The sequence below is a fragment of the Schistocerca nitens genome, chromosome 11, assembly GCF_023898315.1.
Source record: "Schistocerca nitens isolate TAMUIC-IGC-003100 chromosome 11, iqSchNite1.1, whole genome shotgun sequence".
Classification (NCBI taxonomy): Eukaryota; Metazoa; Arthropoda; class Insecta; order Orthoptera; family Acrididae; genus Schistocerca; species Schistocerca nitens.
The window spans coordinates 21,082,048-21,104,295 of NC_064624.1; the positions used below are offsets into that span (position 1 = coordinate 21,082,048).

At 40.1% G+C, this 22,248-nt stretch overlaps 1 protein-coding gene across 2 annotated transcripts in view; it reads left to right on the forward strand.

Annotated features, from left to right (window-relative positions):
- Positions 1-20,695, forward strand: part of LOC126213346 (zinc finger protein 729-like) — a 69,394-nt gene extending 48,699 nt beyond the window's left edge. The window contains exons 2-3 of one of the 2 annotated variants that reach the window (XM_049941044.1): positions 422-459; positions 16,782-20,695. In XM_049941044.1, coding sequence (XP_049797001.1) covers positions 422-459; positions 16,782-18,702 — 1,959 coding nt within the window. In that variant the 3' untranslated portion in view covers positions 18,703-20,695. The remainder of the gene's footprint in view (positions 1-421; positions 460-16,781) is intronic. The other variant, XM_049941045.1, reaches the window with a different exon arrangement.
- The last annotated feature ends 1,553 nt before the right edge of the window (positions 20,696-22,248 follow it).

Consider the following 22,248-nt stretch of genomic DNA (forward strand, 5'->3'; position numbering starts at 1 on the left):
CAGAGCACAAAGGCCCAAATGTTTCGCTTGCGATAATCGATTCGTCTGTCAGTGAATGGCAGTTTTCATAATGAAAAAAAAAACGAAAATTTTACAGAAGGTGCAAGTGCATAGCAGATTAAAGATGTGTTTGTTCTCTTTTCTTTGTGAAGTGTCTAATAGGAAGTATGGCTACATCCCAATTACTGGCTTGTGTAGTTATTTACAGTACCGAAGACAGAGTGAGAAAATGGAGAGTGAATTCTTACTAACATTCTGTTTCGTTAACTGAAACAGTTTATCATGCCCTCTTTAATGATATTTTCAAGCCTAACTTACAGCATTTTGTGGACCAATCACATGGTGGTGGGCATTAATAGAATTCCATTTATTTACTGTCTCATCAGTTGTAAATCACTGGCCATTTCTTCAAATATTTCAGGTGGAAACTTCAACAAGATATGCATCTGATAGTGCAAGGTAAGTTTACATAATTCACTGCGGAACTTTTTGAGAAATATAAATTTTTATTTATTAATTGTGAGAGCACTTCAGATATAAAATGCACTACTGTAATTATTCAGTATTACCGATAAGCAACAACATTAAAAGGCAGTATGGTCAGTAATGCTATTCTGTGCAACAACCATTATGTGATTGTTCCTAAATAAATAGAGTGAACATCTAATATCCATACAGGAAAATGAACGTTCAGGTAGAATGTCAGCAGCTGTATTGTGCTTAATGCAGAACATCACATGAAAATCACTTAAAATGAACAGATTCATCTTGATGGGCACAAGCTAATCTCATACTGCAGTAGAACAAGTAAGAAGAAATTGTCAGTGGCTGTGTATCCAAAAACTGGAGCTGATTCCCAGCCTTCCAGGTTAATGAATATAGTGTTGAACAGCTCTTTCAGTGCTGTGCCAAAGTGGTGCTCATGAAACACAGAAGCTTGTAGTGGTGACAGTTTACGGGCCACCATCAAGAAGAAACGTAAGTAACTGGTGCCAGTTTCAGTAAAGTTGTGAAGACTTAACTAGTGAATACTGATTCTCTTTGTTTCTGCTTTGTCCCAATGTGTTCCTGAAGGCTGGCCCATTCATTAGACACATTACAGGTGACAAGTTAATGCATAATTCCTAGCTCCGGGTCAAACAGGCCAGGCCCAGAGAGGGGTGACTACCTAAGCTGTTACCTTCCCATATGCCAATTGGTCCCTCTGTCAGGAGTTCTGGAGGTGTGACCTCAGGTGTGAACAATCATTTATGGTGGGTAAATCCCCCTCTGAGGGGGCCCCCATTTGGAAGGAGCATGCTATTGGAGATGTTGGCAATCATGGGGGATTTTTTTTTTTCAGTGACTCAACCACTATCTTAGTGTGTGTCTACTAAATGTAAACAGAATGAGGCTAAATATATGAAAGCCCTCCCAGTTGCACATCAGTTCCTCATGGTATCACGTACTGGAGGTGGTCAGTCCTTTGCTAAGATAAATGTGGGCATTAATCTGAAAGGTGTTGTTGCAGTTGCAGGCTCTGTGAAATTCTTTTCTCATTTATCTAATGCAACTTCGCTTTTGAAGACGTATTGTGATTTTCAAGCCCAACAACTGCTTACAGCATTACTCCTCCAGAGGTACCCTGTTCATTTTGAGGACCAGCGTACACTGAACTCTTCACATGGTGTTCCTTACATTCTGATGCTAGATGGCCTCACCAAGGGAGAAATCCACGCTTATCTCTCTAATCATGGCATCACTGTGGCCCATTGAGTAATGAAAAGTCAGCCGGTGTGGCCGAGCAGTTCTAGGTGCTACAGTCGAACTGTGTGACTGCTATGGCCGCAGGTTCGAATCCTGCCTTGGGCATGGACATGTGTGATGTCCTTAGGTTAGTTAGGTTTAGGTAGCTCTAAGTTCTATGGGACTGATGACCTCAGAAGTTAAGTCCCATAGTGCTCAGAGCCATTTGAACCATTTTTAGTAATGAAGAAGATAGATGCAAAATTAATGCCCACATGCACTTTTTTCTACCGTTTGCTAAGTTAGGCTATGAAGTCATCATGGTCCAACCCTACATTCCAAACCAGACAAGTTCCTACAAGTGTTAACATTATAATAAAACACTTATCCTGTCAAAACATGGCCAAATGTGTTACTCTTGGCAGAGATGCTGATGAGGGCAGCTGTTTCCCCCCTCTCTATTGTATCAATTGTAATCCCATGAATGTCCATGTGTCTTAATGAGCGAGCCATCCAGGAAATCTGAGTGAAGGACATTAAACCCCACCCTGTCACTTGCAGATGTTAGCTAGTCAAAATCCATACATTTTACCATCTGGCATTTACAGTACCGTTTTGACTATGCCAGGCGTAACGGAGGATATACCCACCCAGACTTGCAACCTCAAGTTCAGTATTTTAGTAGTAAAATCTCCCAGGTCACAGTAGCATCCCCATCTCCTCCTATAACTGTGCAACAAGCCATCAAATCTTTGCCCCTGGTTCGAAATCACCTGCTACACAACTGTCAGGCTGAAAGGACAAAATGAGTACTCCCGCAAAGACTTTCTACAGCTAAAAACATAGTTTTCATCTGCCAACTAGAAAGTTCTAAGAACTCAAACAAAACAAATGGTCTTCTCCTTCCCTGACTTGGATATCCTCTTCAGTGGTGTTGGCACATATACCCATATCTGGCTGAGCTCCATTTTGCTGATGCCCACTGCCTACCAATTTTATGCCATGGAATTCACAGGCTGACCCAGGGAGAATGCCAATATGTTTGTAGATCTCATGTAACAGGATTATCCAGCCTCTGCCCCCTGTAGCAGTGAATGTTTGAAGTCTGGAAATCAGCAGCCACTAAGGTGACGCCTTCATTTGTTCCATCCTCCCCAATCCCCATTATGACTCTTCTCCAATGGATCCAACATGGAGGAATTACAGCTGCTCTGGAATTGCAGTGTCCCCTTGTTTTCCGCAACCAAAAAACAAATTTTCTTCACAACCCCTTTGACCTCTCATGTTTCCTTCAGGTCCTATGTTACCTTTCCCCCAAGGACAGCACTCCACCTCATGGGGGAGCCATGCTGGTCATTGATCTCATTGAACACTCGACTAGTAACTGTTGCAGTCTGCATTTTCCTTCCTCATTTCATCTTTTCTCTTTGTAACATCTACACCCCTCCATTATTTGCTGTTGCCATGTCGGAATTACTCCAGCTCATTGGTCAGCTCCCCCACTCCTTTTTGCTGTTTGGCGACTTAAATCCCCACCATCTGCTTTGGGGCTCTTGGAGAACCTGTCCAAGAGGTTCGCACTTAGCTGACCTTAAGAATCATCTCTCTTACTTTTGGAGGACCCATGTTACCTTCAGATTCCATGCACATTTGTTACCATTTGGACCTCTTGTTCTGCACTGTCCAGCTCGCCAGTCACCTTGAATGGTCCGTTCCCTCTGACACATACTCAAGTGATTACTTTGTGTGTGCTATCCATTTGCTAACCCCTACCCCACCTGAGTGCAAATCCAATTGGCCGCTTCCTAATGCCGATTGGACGCTTTACTCCTCCCTCATGAACTTTACACAGCTGTGATGATGACCAGGTAAAGTATCTTCCAAACGTTATCCTTACCGCTGCAGAATGTTCCATATTGTGCACTTCAGGTTCATTGTAGCATGTCCTGGTCCGTGGTGGACTGAGGCATGCAGCGATGTGATTCTCTTGCGGAGATTTGCTCTCCACATTTTCAACCATTGTCCTGATAAATCTGGTGGAGGGCTGGTATCCTCTGTAGTTTATACACGTGTGGCTTCAGAGGCCATCTGCCCCATTTACTAGAGAAAGTTTTGAAAGACAAATTTTTCTCAGGGTTTATGTGGTTTGCCTTTGTCAGACATTTTATCCATGAAAACTGGATGCCTGAATGCTCATACTGAGTATCGTTGTCTTTGCTATACCCATTAACCATATTGTGTACTCTCCCACCAGGCATCTCAACTCCCTTTTCGTTAAGGATCCTACAATCTGTTGCAATTCTACGTCAACTTGTCTCCTTGAGCGGCGTCTTCAGCGTCGTTCCTATCATCTTTTTTCATGAAGCATGGGCATTGGCTTTCACTTTTCCACTGCCAAAACCATTTGTACGAATATTTGGCGGCGGAATGAGTTTCTTTCACTATCTTTACGTCTTGCGCCTTTTGTTCTTCCATTCGCTGAAACTAAAAAATTCTTGGGACTCATGTCTTATAGGTATCTTGGTCCTCCCATGTATCTTACCTGGCTGTACATAATACTCAATCCCTCAGTGTCCTACATCTAAGTAGTACTTCCAGGGGAGCGAATCAGACCACCTTCCTCCATTTTTTTTATCCCATGTCCATTCATAACTAGTTTGTGGGTGTTTAGTTTATTCCTCTGCATCTCTGTCCATCACATGCTGTCTTAACACACTCCACCATCATGAAATACGTTTCGCCACAGGCGGCTTTTTCACCAGCCCATTTGAGTGTCTGTGCAGAAGATGCTGACCTACTAGTCACACTGGCATGATGTCCTCCTCAGTGGATAGACATGCTGTATCTCTCTCACATCTGGCCACTCATCCTATTCCCTCATATTTGAAGACGCCCTTGCCTGCCAGTATGGGACACGTCATTCTTCTGTTACCTCCCGGAGTTCACTTTTGGCTTCTGCTTCAGCAACTTAACTTCACGGTACCTGCAACATTCCTGATAGTTGTGAACCCTTCGCCACCTTGGTTTCATGTAGCAGCCTATGTTCATTAGGGACTTCATTTTCTTCACTTCATGACCCACTGTAGGAAAAATTGCATAAATAGTATGGACTAATCTGTCATCACATACAAAATTCGTTGCAATATTACACTCTACACGAATTGTACTGACTGGCAGTACGGCCACCAGTTGATAACCCAAAAATTTTATCAGTATTATGCACCATCACTTGTCCCATCGAGAAACCTAGTAGCCATGATATTGAATATTTGTGACTGAAGTCTGCAATGTGTTTTCTTTTTATCTCTGATTTAAACATATTAACGTATGCATGTATCTGAAACCCTTCAACAAAACGTTTCAAGTATGCATATGAATTATCAATGTCACAAGAGCCAGGAGGTATTGCCACAACTTGCCCATTCCCTAGATGCCATTTTTTATTAATTCAGTGACGTTAGCCATGCTTTTGTGTGTTTCCAGACTAGTCAGTACTGTATATCACTACCCCCTGCTCATGTATTGGAGGAAAGTAGTTTTATTTCAATTTAGACCAATAAGGATTAGATTGAACATATTACATCGCAGCTTTAAATGATGTGTAGACTTGTATACTGCTTGTTTTTATGCAATTTTCAGGAAAAATATAATGCAGAAATATTCTCAGAAGTATGAACTGAAGTCATGGTAGTGTCGAACATTGTACGACAGCTGGTTCATATTGGTGAAGTGACAACACAATTCTTCAGGTGGCCTTGAATTACCAAGAGCTCCATATCCCAAACAACACCTAAATTGTCTCAGGCAATGTATCCTACATAAACACACTAGAAAATCTCGTGATTTTAAATTTTCTGACGAGTTTAAGCAGATCTATGTTTTTAATCCTTCTTTCGAGTACCATTGCTATGGGCCTTTTTAAATGTAGAACCCAAGCCATTTTCTGTGTTGCAAATAGAGGCTTTTACCTATAGCGATGGCCTCCATGGTAATATTATGCTTTTTAGCTGTTTGTAATTACTTTTCGTTTTTTCGGGCGTTCTGTACTGCTCGAAATATGGTATCAGCTCTCCTAGCTAATGAAACCAGTGGCTGACAGCCCAGCAAATGTAGGTATCAGAAATAGAACTATTCCACGAGATGTCTTTGGTACTGGTAGGAACCTGGGCGTTTTAACACATCGTTTCCTCCATTCTGCCTCAAGGCACCTTTTGCAGCTGTCACCAATTTTTTAAACATCCCATAGGTTTTTCTTCTTCTTTAGTATGCAGTGAGCTGCATTCAGTATTTATTGAAGGTCTAGTACCCAATTTAAGTTTGAGCAAACATTGTCTTATCAACCACATATGTAGAAATACATTGTGTTACATGAATATCCGTCCCTTAACATACCTGTGCAACCTTATCAATGAATGTTTGCTCTGCAATATGGTGATCTTTACTTGTAGTGTAGGTGGTGATGTGCTCTATGCATACATTGTCCAATGCATTAAATCCCCTATCACCATAAGCTAGATGCTATTTCAATTTTGTTCCAGCTCCACAGAAATTGTATCTAGAGATACAGAGTTCTGATGGCAGATTCTCGAGAATACCACCTCCAACTTCGTTGATACGTTTCCTAGCACTCATGTCACACTATTACGTGGTTTGAGCTTTGCTTTTCGTATTACATAGCAAATTGCGAGTGTTCACCCAGCTGTTGAGCTTTGATGAGGAACTAAGTCATTTCATCAATGCCCTGTTCCCTCGACATCTTATGACCTGCTGTATGAGGAACATATTGGGTTCAAAGCTTTCCCGTAGTTAGCTTGTGACATCAATAGGTTTGTTCTTAATTCTGTGGTGAATAATGCGATTATACATGCCAATAATTTGTGGCTGTATGTTCAGCCATTTGCACATACGTTGAAGATTAAATTGCTTCCACATTCGGTTTTTGGTTGTCCAATTCAACCAATTGGCAAGACTAGTTTCCAAATGGGAGAATGTTGAATAGTGATTTATCCCACATCATTTCAATTCTGCTTTGAAATGCCTATCGTAAAATTCACTTCCATCATATGCCTCAAGGTTGTTGGGCAATCGATTTAGTCCTGTCTGTAACAACTGGTCGGAAACCTCTCAAAGCTCCTTCCCTGTCTCTACTTTCAAAGGCAAGGCCCAAGCGAATTTGGAATGTATGTTTGTGACCGTGAGAATGTACTTGAAACTACTATTTGATTGGAAGTAGTCTTCCATATCTAAGAGCTCAGCCTGACATGCATAATCTATTCCTCATATTGTCTTTAATATAGCCACACAAATGGACTCAGATCTGTTCAGTTCTGGACAAGGGATTTTTTCGAATTCCAGTAATTTATTATATTATTTTTCAGTTAAATTTTTATAATTCTGATTGCTAAGAACTGATACACTAATAAAGAATTTTACTTTAGCTCGCCACTGCAGAATAATACTGCAGCAATAAAACATAAAAGAGGGAATTTCACCAAAATAATTCTTCTGTTGCAAAGAAAATGCGCCATTCGCAACAACAAACCCAGTGCACACACAGGCATCTGCCGACATCAGTGTTAAAGATTCTGCAATATATTGTAACAACAAACTGCTCATTCCTGGGCTCGTTTTGATGAGTGACATGGTGATGTATCGCGAATGTTGGTTTCAGAAGCATTACTTTCACAGTAAATTTACTTTTATGCAAGATGATGATACATGTCACAATGTTTGATGAATTTTCCTAATCACAGAGCATTATGTTGACATTCATGTGGAAAAATTTTGGGCCCAGAAGATCATCCGTTTATGCCATAATTATAAATTTTAGTGAAACACTTGCGTTTCATGTATCTTGAAAAGGTAATACACACAAAAAATTTCCAAGTTTCGAGTTTAGTCTTTCATATTTATTATAGTTCTTTCATTGAGTACAGATTATGCAATAATTGTGGCAAACAGTATAGTTGCCTTTCAAAAACAAGAGCAAAGTTCTTGGGCGATTTCACATGTAACTGGCTTCACTATGGGAAAAGTCAAAGTGCTCTACGGAACGCGTATTCAGCCACATAATGCACAAAGTGTCCGGTCCACATCAGTGAAATTTATAATTGTGCTTGTCAGAAATATAAAGCTGCTAAAATTGAAGCTGGTGCTCTTAAGGTCCTGCCTAACCACACCCTTGGGAAAACAGCAATAACTTTTCGAAAGTCAACATTATATATAAAAACTTAGCTGGTCTTGTAGTTGTACTGATGTATATAAATTTAAACCATTAACTTCTTCCGTTTGTGTGTTTGCAAGGCTTAACATTCATGTTGTTATTGGCTGACATCACGTTTCCTATTCTCTAAATATCTCCTGTCGTTAACTGGCGGGATCATGTGACATGAGCTATGCTTGGCCGACAAAAGCATGCCACAATCTTTACTTCAGTGCTTTGGAAGCTACCTTTATGTGACTGGTGGAATTCGTGTTCATACTTTCGTGATATGAAAATATGTAAGCGTACATGTTTCCACTCATCAGAGATCTTTCAAAAACCCTTTGTTTTTGCTGGTTGAGATTCCTAAGATGCCAGAAAGTTCTATACAGGTATACAAATCCATAACCATTCAAGGAATTGATAAGGTTTACAGCTCCCAGGGAAACGATACCATCTTTTGACATGGAAAAGTGTACTTCAACCCAGTAAAAGTTTTTCACCCTAGAAAATGCGTTTATGACTAGGAAATCCAGGAATTTTTTCTTGTCTGGATATACACCCAGTTAAGAAGATTTAAGCCTTCCATATGAAACGAAGTGCCTATTGAGAAGAAATGCCTTGCACGAGTGGTAAAGTTGTTTTATCAGAACAGCAGCACTGCATTGCAGGAATATCATTGAAATTAATGACTGAGAAGAGGCCCCATGTCAATAAATGTGTTGAAGAGTACAATCAAGAAATAGGTGAAACTTCCTGGCAGATTAAAACTGTGTGCTGGACCGAGGCTTGATCTTGGGACCTTTGCCTTTGTGGGCAAGCGCTCTACCAACTGAGGGCGTGGTGTGTCTCGTGCTTGGGTAGCTCAGTTGGTAGAGCGCTTGCCCGCGAAAGGCAAAGGTTCTGAGTTTGAGTCTTGGTCCGGCACACAGTTTTAATCTGCCAGGAAGTTTCATATCAGCGCACACTCTGCTGCAGAGTGAAAGTTTCATTCTGGAAACATCCCCCAGGCTGTGGCTAAGCCATGTCTCCGCAATATCCTTTCTTTCAGGAGTGCTTGTTGTGCAAGGTTTGCAGGAGAGCTTCTGTTAAGATTGGAAGGTAGGAGAGGAGGTACTGGCAGAAGTAAATCTGTGAGGATGGGGCGTGAGTCGTGCTTGGGTAGCTCAGATGGTAGATCGCTTGCCCGCGAAAGGCAAAGTTCCTGAGTTTGAGTCTCGGTCCGGCACACAGTTTTAATCTGCCAGGAAGTTTCATATCAGCGCACACTCCGCTGCAGAGTGAAAATCTCATTCAAGAAATAGGTGAATTAAGTGGTGCAACATATTCCAGCAGAGGTTGTTGAAGTTGCTTTTAGCTACAGCCGACCATGCAGCAGATGCCTAAAATTCTGCAGTAAGTGCTAGATTTGTCACAGGATCTCTCTCCCTCTGTCTCTGCCTCCCCCCCAGTCAACAGCTCAAAAGATTTTGTCGCACATTTTACACTAGTATCTCAATAAGGCTCAGAATGTGCTGCTAAAGAAGCCCCAAGATAGGCTACAATGCTGTGACTTTGCCTTCGTTTTTAGCATGCAGAGAAATGAGTGGCTTTTGGCTGGGGAATATTCTTTGGATGGACAAGGCATATATTACTCTGCAAGGGGATCTGAATGCACAGAACTGTCGCATATGGGGTTTTTCTCCCAAATCTTGTGCAGGAACCTCCAATGCACCCATCTTATATGACAGTGTGGTCTGATTTCACAAGCCCCTTCATTCTCAGTCAGTGTTCCTTGGAGATAATGACACGATATGGACCTGTTAGGTGTATAGTGACATCTGAACTTTATAAGGACCTTGTGGTGCAATGTGATTCCAGCATTTCAAGAACACAAGTGTCTGCATCATTGTTTTGATGTGAGATGGGGTGGCACGATATGTCTGTTGTCGAGTGAACAGTTGGTTTCATGAAACCTTTGGTATCACCCGCATTATATCTGTGCAGTTTCAAGGTATGTGGCCTTCAAGATCCCCCATCCTAAATTCATGTGACATGTGGATGTTGGGATATGTGAAGGATTTATTGGGGATGTATCCAGATACTCCTGGTCAGAATGATATCATATGATGACAATCAATCTGATACCAGTGGATATGCTGTAGGTAACTGTTAACCCTGTCATGTCATGGATACAGCATGGTGTAGAGTCAGTAGACTATCTTGAACGCGTAACCTCTGACCATATTCTGATAAACATACCAGAGCCACATATTACCATTGGTCTGATCGTGTCTGCACTGATACCTCATTCTCACTGCTTATAGTGCCATATTTTCAACTGTGGTGGAAAGTGGAAAAAATATTTTTCAGCGTACTCAGTGAGGACACCAGTTAATGTACATGCTACAATGTTTCTGCATCATGCAAAGTATAGAGCCCACACTGCAGCACACAGAACACTGTCAGTTTAGTTATAATCGCTTAAAACACCTCGGATCGACTTCTTTCTGCGAAAACAGTGTGCTGGACAGCCTGGATGTGGTTTTTAGATGGTTTTCCACATCCTGCTAGGTGAATACCAAGCTGGTCCCCATGTCCCGCCTCAATTAGACACATTTGCAGACATTCACACTTTCCCATGGATTACACTGGATGCAGACAGTTGGGGTACACTAATTCTGTCCCGGGGAATGGGGGGGGGGAGTAGTCTTTGGGTGTCTTGACCCCCATCATAATACTAGCCTATATATGCAATGGCACTTCACAACCAACCTTGGCCAAAAGACTGAGTAAAGGTGGCGAAGTCCCATTACTGCCCCAACCTGACTAGTTGTTGGATAGAGGGGTACTGGAGAAGATATATAGAATGTAAGAAACGATTTTTGTACATAATGATAGCTCTTTGGTTTGAGAATTGAGAGGTAACAGCTACAGTGCCAAAATTTTTAACAAATGTGGTGTAAACCATCAGCAGTGTTACCATCAAGCCCGTAGTATGTCTATTGACAAAATACGTGTGCACGTCCATCATCACTGCATGAACAGTTTTATGAATGTATGTACCACAAAAAATATTGTGCAGTAAAGATTAAGGATATGACACAAGTACCCAGTACCTAGGCAATGCTTACATGGAGGTCTCGAATACAATTGATAAATAATTAATGTCAAAATTTATATATTGTTGAAGTTTTCCAGAAATTCAGTTTCTTTTATGGTTTTTTACGGTTGACTGGCATAGCATAAAATTTTAATTGTAAGTTTTATCTCTAGTACTTTGAGAAACAGAAAGGTATTCGTTTGAAAGCTTACTTGCATTTTTTTATCTAGTTCTTCATTATTAATATTCAGTTACTTCCATATGTATGAAAATACTTGTTGTAATTGAGTTAATAGTTTAGTTTCATGAGTTCCTCCGTGTAACTTTAATATCTAATAGCCACAGTTCTTGCGTTTTCGTTTGCGTCAGAGAGTAAACGGATTTTGTGATATATTAAAAGTTCCTAATCAGGGGCGAATTATTTAGTTTCACTTGAATGCTTGGGTAGTTAGGTTTTTGAATGTCTGCGCATTACTAGACACAGTAAGTGCGTTTTCGTCATGGTCTAGAGTAGATTTGTGAAGCACATGCCGATAGTTCGGTTATCTGAATAGTTTAGTTTTCCACAGTCTTTAGTATGGACAGGGACTGTTGTGTGCAGATGCGAGCCGAGTTGCTGTCACTTCACTCTCAGCTTCAGGCTGTGATGGCTTCGGTTACACAGCTTGAGGCTGCAGTAGATGGGCGCCACTGTTGTGGGTTGGCCGTGGGGATCCAACAGACGTACAGCACGTCAGAGTCCTCTGATCGGTCCTCACTGGTGGCAGACCCAGTTACTGCTTGCACTGAGGCTGAAACCTCACCTGTGGTCGACTGGGAGGTTGTCTCAGGGTGAAGCAGGCGGCGAAAGACTCCCCAGGTGGCCGCACATAAGGCCTCCCCAGTTTGTCTGACAAACAGGTTCCAGGTGCTGTTTGTGGCTGACACTGTCACTGAGCCAGATGCTGTTGGCTGTCCTGTTTCAGAGGAAACCACTCAGCCTGCAAGATCCGGGCAGTTGCAGAGGTTGGGATTATTGGTAGTTGGGAGCTCCAACGTTTGGCGCGTTATGTGGTCCCTTAGGGACTTGGCTGTCAAAAAGGATAAAGAAAACCAATGTGCGCTCCATATGCATACCGGGTGGAGTCATTCCAGATGTGGAAAGGGTCCTTCCAGATGCCATGAAGAGCACAATGTGCAGTCAACTGCAGGTGTTTACTCATGTCGGTACCAATGATGTGTGTCACTTTGGACCAGAAGAGATTCTCTCTAGTTTCGAGTGGCTAACAGAAGTGATAAAAGCTGTCAGTCTTGCTTGCAGGCTGAAAGCAGAGCTGACCATTTGCAGCATAGTCGACAGGACTGATTGCGGACCTCTAGTACAGTGCCGAGTGGAGGGTCTGAATCAGAGGCTCAGAAGGTTCTGCGACTGTGTAGGTTGCAGATTCCTTGACTTGGGCCGAAGGGTGTTTGGGTTTCAGGTTCCACTGAATAGGTCAGGTGTCCACTATACGCAGGAAATGGCTACACGGGTAGCAGGGGCTGTGTGGCATGGGCTGGACGGTTTTTTAGGTTAGAAGGTCTTGGGAAAACACAAGAAGGACTTCAGTCACAAAGGGTGCAAGCTGAACACAGGAAGAACGTAGATACAGGAACCATTGGTATAACAGTTGTAAATTGTTGTAGCTGTGTTGGGAAGTACCAGAGCTCCAAGTGCTAATAGAAAGCCCTGATGCTCAGATCATTATAGACACTGAAAGCTGGCTAAAGCCAGATATAAGCTCAGCCGAAATTTTTGCGAAGAACCTAACAATGTTCCGAAAGGATGGGTTAAACACAGTTGGCGGTGGCGTGTTTGTTGCTGTCAAAAGTAGTTTATCGTGTTGCGAAATTGAAGTAGATACTTCCTGTGAGTTAGTATGGGCAGAGGTCAATGTTGGCAACCGGAATAATATAATAATTGGGTCCTTTTACCGACCTCCCAATTCAGATGATACAGTTGCTGAAAGGTTCAAAGAAAACTTGAGTTCGATTTCAAACACGTACTTGACTCATACAATAATAGTTAATGGTGACTTTAATTTACCCTAGATATGTTGGCAAAAATACATATTGAATTCTGGAGGTACGCATAAAATATCCTCCGAAATTGTGCTACACGCGCTCTGTGAAAATTGTTTCGAGCAGTTAATTTATAACCCACACGAATAGTAAACGGTTGCAAAAACACACTTGATCTCTTAACAGCAAATAATCCTGAGTGAATAACGAGGATCAAAGCCGATACAGGGATTAGTGAATACAGGGTTGTCGTAGCAACACTGAATATTATATAATCCCCAAATCCTCGAAAAATAAGTGAAAAATATACCTATTCAAAAAAGCGGATAAAATCTCACTTGACGCCTTCCTGAGAGACAATCTCCACTCATTCCAAATTAATAATATAAGTGTACACCAGATGTGGCTTAAATCCATAGAAATAGTATCGGCACAAAATTGGGAGATCTATACCAAACAAATTAACGAACGACGGAGCTGATCCTCCTTTGTACACAAAACGGGTTAGAACACTGTTGCAGAAACAGCGAAACAAACATGCCAAGTTTAAACAGACGCAAAATCTCCAAGATTGGCAATCCTTTACAGAAGCTCGAAATTTAGCACGGAGTTCAATGCGAGACGCCTATAACAGTTTCCACAACGAAACTTTGTCTCGAAGCCTGGCAGAAAATCCAAAGAGATTCAGGTCGTATGTGAAGTATGTTAGCGGCAAGAAACAATCAATGCTTTCTCTGCGCGATAGCAATGGAGATACTATGGAAGATAGTGCTGCCAAAGCAGAGTTACTAAACACAGCATTCAGAAATTCCTTCACAAAAGAAGACGAAGTAAATATTCCAGAATTCGAATTGAGAACAGCTGCCAACATGAGTAACATAGAAGTAAATATCCTCAGAGTAGTGAAGCAACTCAAATCACTTAATAAAAGCTAGTCTTCTGATCCAGACTGTATACCAATTAGATTTCTTTCAGAGTATTCTGATGCATTAGCTCCATAGTTGAAAATCATAAACAACCGTTCGCTTGACAAAAGATCCATATCCAAAGACTGGAAAGTTGCACAGGTCACACCAATATTCAAGAAAGGTAGTATGAGTAATCTACTTAATTACAGGCCCATATCGTTAACATAAATATGCAGCAGGATTCTGGAACATATATTGTGTTCAAACATTATGAATTACTTCAAAGGAAACGGTCAGCATGGGTTTAGAAAACATCGTTCCTGTGAAACACAACTAGATCTTTATTCGCATGAAGTGTTGAGTGCTATTGACAAGGGATTTCAGTTCGATTCCATATTCTTGCAGTTCCGGAAGCCTTTTGACACTGTACCACACAAGTGGCGTGTAGTGAAATTGCGTGCTTATGGAATATTGTCTCAGTTATGTGACTGGATTTGCGAGTTCCTGTCAGAAAGGCGTCAGTTCGTAGTAATTGATGGAAAGTCGTCGATTAAAACAGAAGTGATTTATGGCGTTCCCAAAGGTAGTGTTAAAGGCCCTTTGCTGTTCCTTATCTATATAAACGATTTGGGAGGCAATCTGAGCATCTGTCTTTGGTTGTTTGCAGATGACGCTGTCGTTTATTGAGTAATAAAGTCATCATAAGATCAAAACAAACTGCAAAACGATTTAGAAAAGAAATCTGAATGGCGCGGGAAGTGGCATTTGATCCTAAATAACGAAAAGTGTGAGGTCATCCACATGACTGCTAAAAGGAACTCGTTAAATTTCGGATACACGATAAATCGGTCTAATCTATAAGCCGTAAATTCAACTAAATACCTAGGTATTGCAATTAACAACTTAAATTAGAAAGAACACACAGAAAATGTTGTGGGTAAGGCTAACCAAAGACTGCGTTTTATTGGCAGGACACTTAGAAAATGTAGTAGACCTAGAACGGAGACTGCTTACACTGTGCTTGTCCGTCCTCTTTTAGAATACTGGTGTGTAGTGTGGGATCCTTACCAAATAGGACTGATGGAGTACATCGAAATAGTACGAAGAAAGGCAGCACGTTTTGTATTATCGCGAAATATGGGAGAGAGTATCACAGAAATGATGCAGGATTTGGGCTGGAAATCATTAAAAGAAAGGCGGTGTTCGTTGTGGCAGAATCTTCTCGTGAAATTCTTATCGCCAACTCTCTCCTCCGAATTCGAAAATATTTTGTTGACACCATCCTACATGGGGAGGAACGATCACCACGATAAAATAAGGGAAATCAGAGCTTGTACGGAAATATATAAGTGTTGATTCATTCCTCGCACTATAAGAGAGTGGAATAATAGAGAATTCTGGAGGTGGTTTGATGAACCCTCTGCCAGGCACGTAAATGTGATTCGCAGAGTATCCATGTAGATGTAAAAAAAAAATTACGGTATTTAGTGATTTAGTTATCAACTTCTAGAATCAGACACACACACCATGAAACCAGTTATGTTAAACAAATCGTGTGATCCCAATCAAGAGTTTAAAAACACACGAAATTTACGAGATACCATGCCAAACAAAACTGTATATCTAACACAATGGAAAAAGTCAAAAGTTATAGTCACAACAAAAGAAAACCCTGGCACATGCACGCCTTCAGTAGTTGGTAATCTTTCATGTCCAACATGATGTACGTACTGGGGACCTGTAAGGCATCACTGTTCTGTACTTTGGGAAAGTGTTTGACTGCAGGCGAAATAATGGGACCCAGATACTACAGGGGTAGCTCATGCATCAGCTGTTATCACTGCTACTCAATATGTAATGTTAGCGTTCAGTGTGTAATGGGTAGTGACGTGGCCATATATATGTGTGTCCTTCAGTGAATGGTGTTCTGCAATGCCATGAGACCAGATGTTGGAAAGATGTAAAAATTTTCAGAAAGGATGACCGCAAACATATTGGAAAATTTACAACCATTTCCATCCTTTCGAGCAGTATTTCCATTTGTGCAAGGCTTCATACAAGTTTCAGTGCCAAAAAACACAGTCTTAGATTAAAACCATCTGCAAGTGCGTCATTCACATTGTCATCAGTATGCAAATTTTTTCCCTTGATTGATGTGATATTGATTCTTGTTCAGTACAGTCATTATCCACCTAATTAACATTCATACTAGATACCTAATCAAAATATTGAAGCTTGCACTAGTTCTTGACTCACTGCGTATCAAACAAAAAAATCTGTTCATTAGGTGAAATAAATTTATCATTTCCAAAGGTGAAAGTGTTTGCAAAACAAAGAAAAGGCACTTACAGAGCTAAGATAATGGCAGAGGAGCATTTAAAAATTATTTCTCTTAATTAAATCTTAAATACTTGAACTTAAGAATTTTGAATTAAAACATGTAACTGATACACTTTTTGATCCATTTAATGAATTGATGTAGACTACTAACTTGTAGCACTGTATTTTAAAAAGATTGTAACATGTTAAAGTGAATTATTTTAATTCTTATCCAAAAATCTCAAATCAAATCGGCAGTGACTCAGATTAACCATTATGGGATTTCCTCTGGTTATTTTAGTTTTAAACCACTTTTATCTCACCAGTTCTGTCCTTCTGGTGAAATATTATAATTTTAAATCACTAACAGCTACTTAACATGTAATTTCTAATGCACTTTTATGACTTCCGGCCTATAGTACTCTATTTATGTACAGTTAAATATTGTTTCTTTGTTATATATGTATATATATCAATATTTATTATTCTCCTCCTCACTCTTCAGATTGACACAGAGCACTGGTGGGAGCTGTGGCATATCATGTGAAGAAACACAACACCAACAGGATGAGTTGGTGAGAGACATGGAGAAGTCAACACACGAGTTTGGAACTGCTACAGAAGATGTGACTGTTAATAAAGAATGCTCAGTTACCACACAATATGAATGTAATATGAGGGGAAAGGAATTACCTGTATATAGCTGTAATTTCTGCCAACAGAGCTTTCCTTCAAAATACAGACTCATAATTCATGTGTTTATGCACATTGATGGCACGCAACCACCTTTGTATGTTTGTAAGTGGTGTGGTGAGGTATTTCCTAGTAATGTTAGTTTGAAAAAACATTTGAGAATGAGTGAGAATTATCATGTTTTAACTGTTGGCAATCACAAAAGATATGACTATACTGATGAGCATCAAAGCAGTATCTTCTTGGATAGTGAGCCAGAAGTTCCTGTCACAGAACACAACGAGCTGAATTCATACAAGGAAACATGGAAAGCTGCAGACAAGCCCGCTAATGACACATGTAATGCATACATAACAAGTGATGCCGAGAAAAAAAATGATGATGCAATTTTATCTACAGCTGTTAATGTCAGTGCCCAGGTTGATCTATTTGCTCCAAACAGAACTGACAAACGTGGTATTTGTGGCAAATTGAGTAGTAGGTCAGGTGATCCGAAGGGAAAAGCATACGTACACACTGTGAAAACACCTCACAAATGTGAGATTTGTGGGAAATCTTTTTCTAGGTCGTGGAAACTCAAGATACACACAGTAATTCACACTGGAAAGAAACCTCACAAATGTGAGATTTGTGGAAAATGTTTTGCTAGATCAGATACTCTCAAGGCTCATGTATTAATTCACACTGGAAAGAAACCTCACAAATGTGAGATTTGTGACAAATCGTTTTCTCGGTCAAGTACCCTCATGACTCACTTCTTAATTCACACTGGAAAGAAACTTCACAAATGTGAGATTTGTGGGAAATCATTTACTCAGCCATGCTATCTCAAGAGACATGAAATAATTCACACTGGAAAGAAACATCACAAATGTGAGATTTGTGGGAAATCATTTACTCAGCCATCCTATCTCAAGAGACATGAAATAATTCACACCGGAAAGAAACTTCACAAATGTGAGATTTGTGGGAAATCATTTACTCAGCCTCGCTATCTCAAGAGACATGAAATAATTCACACTGGAAAGAAACCTCACAAATGTGAGATTTGTGGGAAATCTTTTTCTAAGTCGTGGAGACTCAAGGCACACACATTCATTCACACTGGAAAGAAACCTCACAAATGTGAGATTTGTGGGAAATCGTTTACCCAGCCAGACCAGCTCAAGAGACACGAAATAATTCACACTGGAAAGAAACTTCACAAATGTGAGATTTGTGGGAAATCGTTTGCCCAGCCAGGCCAGCTCAAGAGACATGAAATAATTCACACTGGAAAGAAACTTCACAAATGTGAGATTTGTGGGAAATCGTTTGCCCAGCCAGGCCAGCTCAAGAGACATGAAATAATTCACACTGGAAAGAAACTTCACAAATGTGAGATTTGTGGGAAATCATTTACTCAGCCATACTATCTGAAGAAACACGAAATAATTCACACTGGAAAGAAACCTCACAAATGTGAGATTTGTGGGAAATCTTTTTTTAGGTCAGGCGATCTCAATAAACATGTCTTCATACACACCGGGAAAAGACCTTACAAATGTGATATTTGTGGCAAATCATTTGTTAGATCAGATGACCTCAAGAGACATGCATTAAAACACATTGGAAAGGGGCCTCACAAATGTGATATCTGTGACAAAAGTTTCACTCAATTGCGTACTCTTAAGACACATGCATTACTTCACATCAGAAAGAAACTGCAAGTAAGTGTTAGTTTTTGCAAGTAGATTTTCCTTGTTCGTGCCCTCAAGGTCTATAAAATAATGGATGGGGCAGGGCGACAATAAATTGTAATGCCTGTGAAATAACATTAAAATGTGATAGAATTGGGAAAAAAAGTGCAACAATGTGTGCTATAGAGCGGTAAGAGATCATGTGACAATATAAAAATACATATCTGAACCTTGATATGGTAGGAAATTGTATTACTAAATACTCCAGAAACGTGAATCAAATGTGGTTTTGTCAATTAACACTGATCCATTTTCCTATCAATCCTGAGACAAGAAAATTGTGAATTGTGATAAATTCTTAACTTTGTCAGTAACCATAAGTACCATGCAATATTAAGTATAAGGCCAAGGAAATGTGATGACGTGCTGCGTATTATTCCAAACATGGTCATTAAGTAGTACTTGTAACTCTACATTTTAGGAACAGTGACAGCAAAAATATATTAATGGCACTTCCTTCACAAAGACTAGTAAACTCAACAATGGAGGAACATGATTATGGCAATTATTTTACTCAAGTATGTTTTCTCAAGGGATTTGCTGTGTGTGTCATTGATAGTGTGTATATTTGTGTTCTGTTACTATTAATCCTGCATTAGTAAACGTAACAACAAATATAACAACCTGCTTAATAGCATGTTTGTCCAGCTGTGGAACACAATACAGTGACAATTCTACATGATATGGACTTGATATGTCTTTTACATACTTCTAGATGTATGTTGCACCAGTTGTATTCCACACGTTCAGATCAGCTAAATGGTGTGGTTCAGACATAATTGCTAGTTACCATGGTACTTAGACCACTGTGGTCGGAAAGATTCCTTCACCATTGGAGAGCACATCAGGCATGAATGAATCTATGCAGTTGCAATAAAGATCACATAGACTGCAACTCTCATGCCGCCATTGATTACTATCAGATGTCCCAAAGGAGTCCAACTGACTGCCCCATAGCATAATGGACCCTCCATCTGGTGCCATCCACCTAGATGATAGCATATCTGGACTTGGCAACCGACCTGGTGTAACAGGAAATGTCACCCGCCCTGTTAGTTGACATTTGCATTGGTCTTCATTCCAGCATCAATGATCCCTTGCTCACCACAGTTGCAACTGAACATTTTGGTGGATTGGTATGGAAACATACACTGACCATATGTTGCGGAGCCCCACATTCAACAATGTGCATTGAATTGTGTGTTCAAAAACGTGTGTGGCTGCTCCAACATTGTTTTATGTCATTAGATATGGCATTTATTGCCACATGTCCAGCTCTAGAGAGCAGGCAAGCTTCTGACCTCCAAGATTTGATGAAGTATAGATAACCTTTTCATAAGGTTATGGATTTATCACCTTTCTGCCACTTTCCACAGATGTTCACAACAGTAGCATAGATCCAGCCAACCAGCTTCACCACTGTGAGGTGCTAGTTCCCAACAGCAATGCTACTGTAACTTGCCCTTCGCTAAAGTCACTTATGTCATTGGCTTTACATGCTAGCAACCCATCTAATTGGATGAACAATTCCTTGTTAATCTTTGGTCTGCTTACTTGTAATGTGCTTAATGTATCATGTGCATACAACATCTGGCATTCAGGCTCCCAATGGGCAGTATTCATGACATTTTTGCTCATCAGTGCATCTTCATGTGATAGGTCAGATGCTAAAATGTGTAATCTAACAAATTCATTGTACTTGGTTGCCTTTTAAACCAGTGAATGATAACTATTTTTCTTGTGAAATTTTCTTGTTTCACAAAGTTCTGTACATAATTAAGAGATAATGTAGATAAGTGTTATGCACCAAAGCTCTTTTAAGTATTTGCTCAGCATTTAATACTGTGTAAATTCTACACGAAATTAAATAGATAAACAAACATTTGGTGTTCTGATTCGATTCCAGTTATCTGTATACACAAGAACAACACTTGGGAGAACTTAGAACATGAGTACTAAATATTTCTTGTGTTGTATTCAATGATGTTTTTACTGTGGATATTTTTCTTAATTTGTGTAAATAAATGTGACTTCTTTGGAAATCTGTACTTGTGCTTCATTTTTTATTACAGAACCATTGTTTTTATTTTTGATTTCCTACCTATTTGTTATTGGTGAAAGTGTTTTAGTATGTCCCATCATATATGTAACAACTGGAGTTATAATTAAGTGATTTGCACTGTTCTCTTTTGCTACACTTTGCAGTGACACTTTTAGTGATGTGATTACATTTTATTCCGTCTTTCTCATGATAGGACATCCACAACTGCTGTATAGACTATTCATAAGAGGCAACATCCACATACATTTGTATTAAATATTTTCCAATAAAAAGAAAGGAAAATCAGGTCTCTAGACAATAGCCTTATATTCAGATGAATCTGAAAATATACTACTAAGTGTGGCGACTATACATATTATGAAACTAAGAAAAACAGTAAAATTCGTAGTAACATGTTAAAAAGGTACACAATATGGACTGAATATCTATATGTGTCAGCTAAAGATGGGTCATATAGCATTTACCTGGTACACAAGGTGTAAGCAGAAAATAAATATATTCAGTGGTTGTGTGGAAAACCATCCAAATATCTGAATCTACATAAACACAGTAGATACCCATAAATTAGAGGGTACCTGCACCTAATAAAATCATGACCTAAGCTAATCATGACAGAATAAACTACTGTACAAGAATTGTCAGGTACAAGTCAACTGTAGGATGTGGATCCATGAGTACATGGAAATCAAGCATATTGTTTAAAAAACAATGGAGAGTACTTTGAAACAACTGACTGTGGTTTACATCAGAACTTTACCTCTAAGGCCACTAACAGGCTGAGGGGTATAGTGCTGGAGAATGGGATGAAAGGGCACCTCTGTTCAGACTGAGAGAGCCAAATTGATCTTGGTTATGCTCTATGGCCCATGTCACCATTAACAGCTGTCTGACTGGTTGCTGGATGATTTTCTAGAAGCTTTTCCTCACTAGCGATGTTTTCTTGGAAGTGTCACCTCGTCAGGATCCTCACTGTCAGAATGGTATGAATGTGAACAAGGTGTATACAGCTGTGCAGTGAAATGTATTTCATAAAGCGTTTCCCACTCAGTCTGTGAGTCTACAATGCACACTTCACTCCCCCTCCATAGCAGCAGGCTAATTAATTCAAAGTTACAAAATTTGTAGTTTAATGTATGCAAATTCTCCTTTGGATGGGTGGTTCTTGCTAAGTGATACAACATTCTAATAGGGGAAACAAAGAATTTCCAAAATGTAGTAAAAAGAGGACAGGAATAGAAAGCTCAAAAGTATTTAAGAAGTTACAGAGAATCATAAAATAATTTAGAGTTCGAATTGGCCGATTTTGGTTATTCTAGAAATACGAGGCTAACTGAGATGATGCACTGGTACAATGGTGTGGTACTGCAGAGGCAACAGGTGTGCTGACCATGTACAGAGCCAGCAGGGAAACCATGAGGGCTGTCAAGATGCATCAGCTGGGCAGTGGCTAGGCTGCTATAATGGTGATGCCTGTGGAT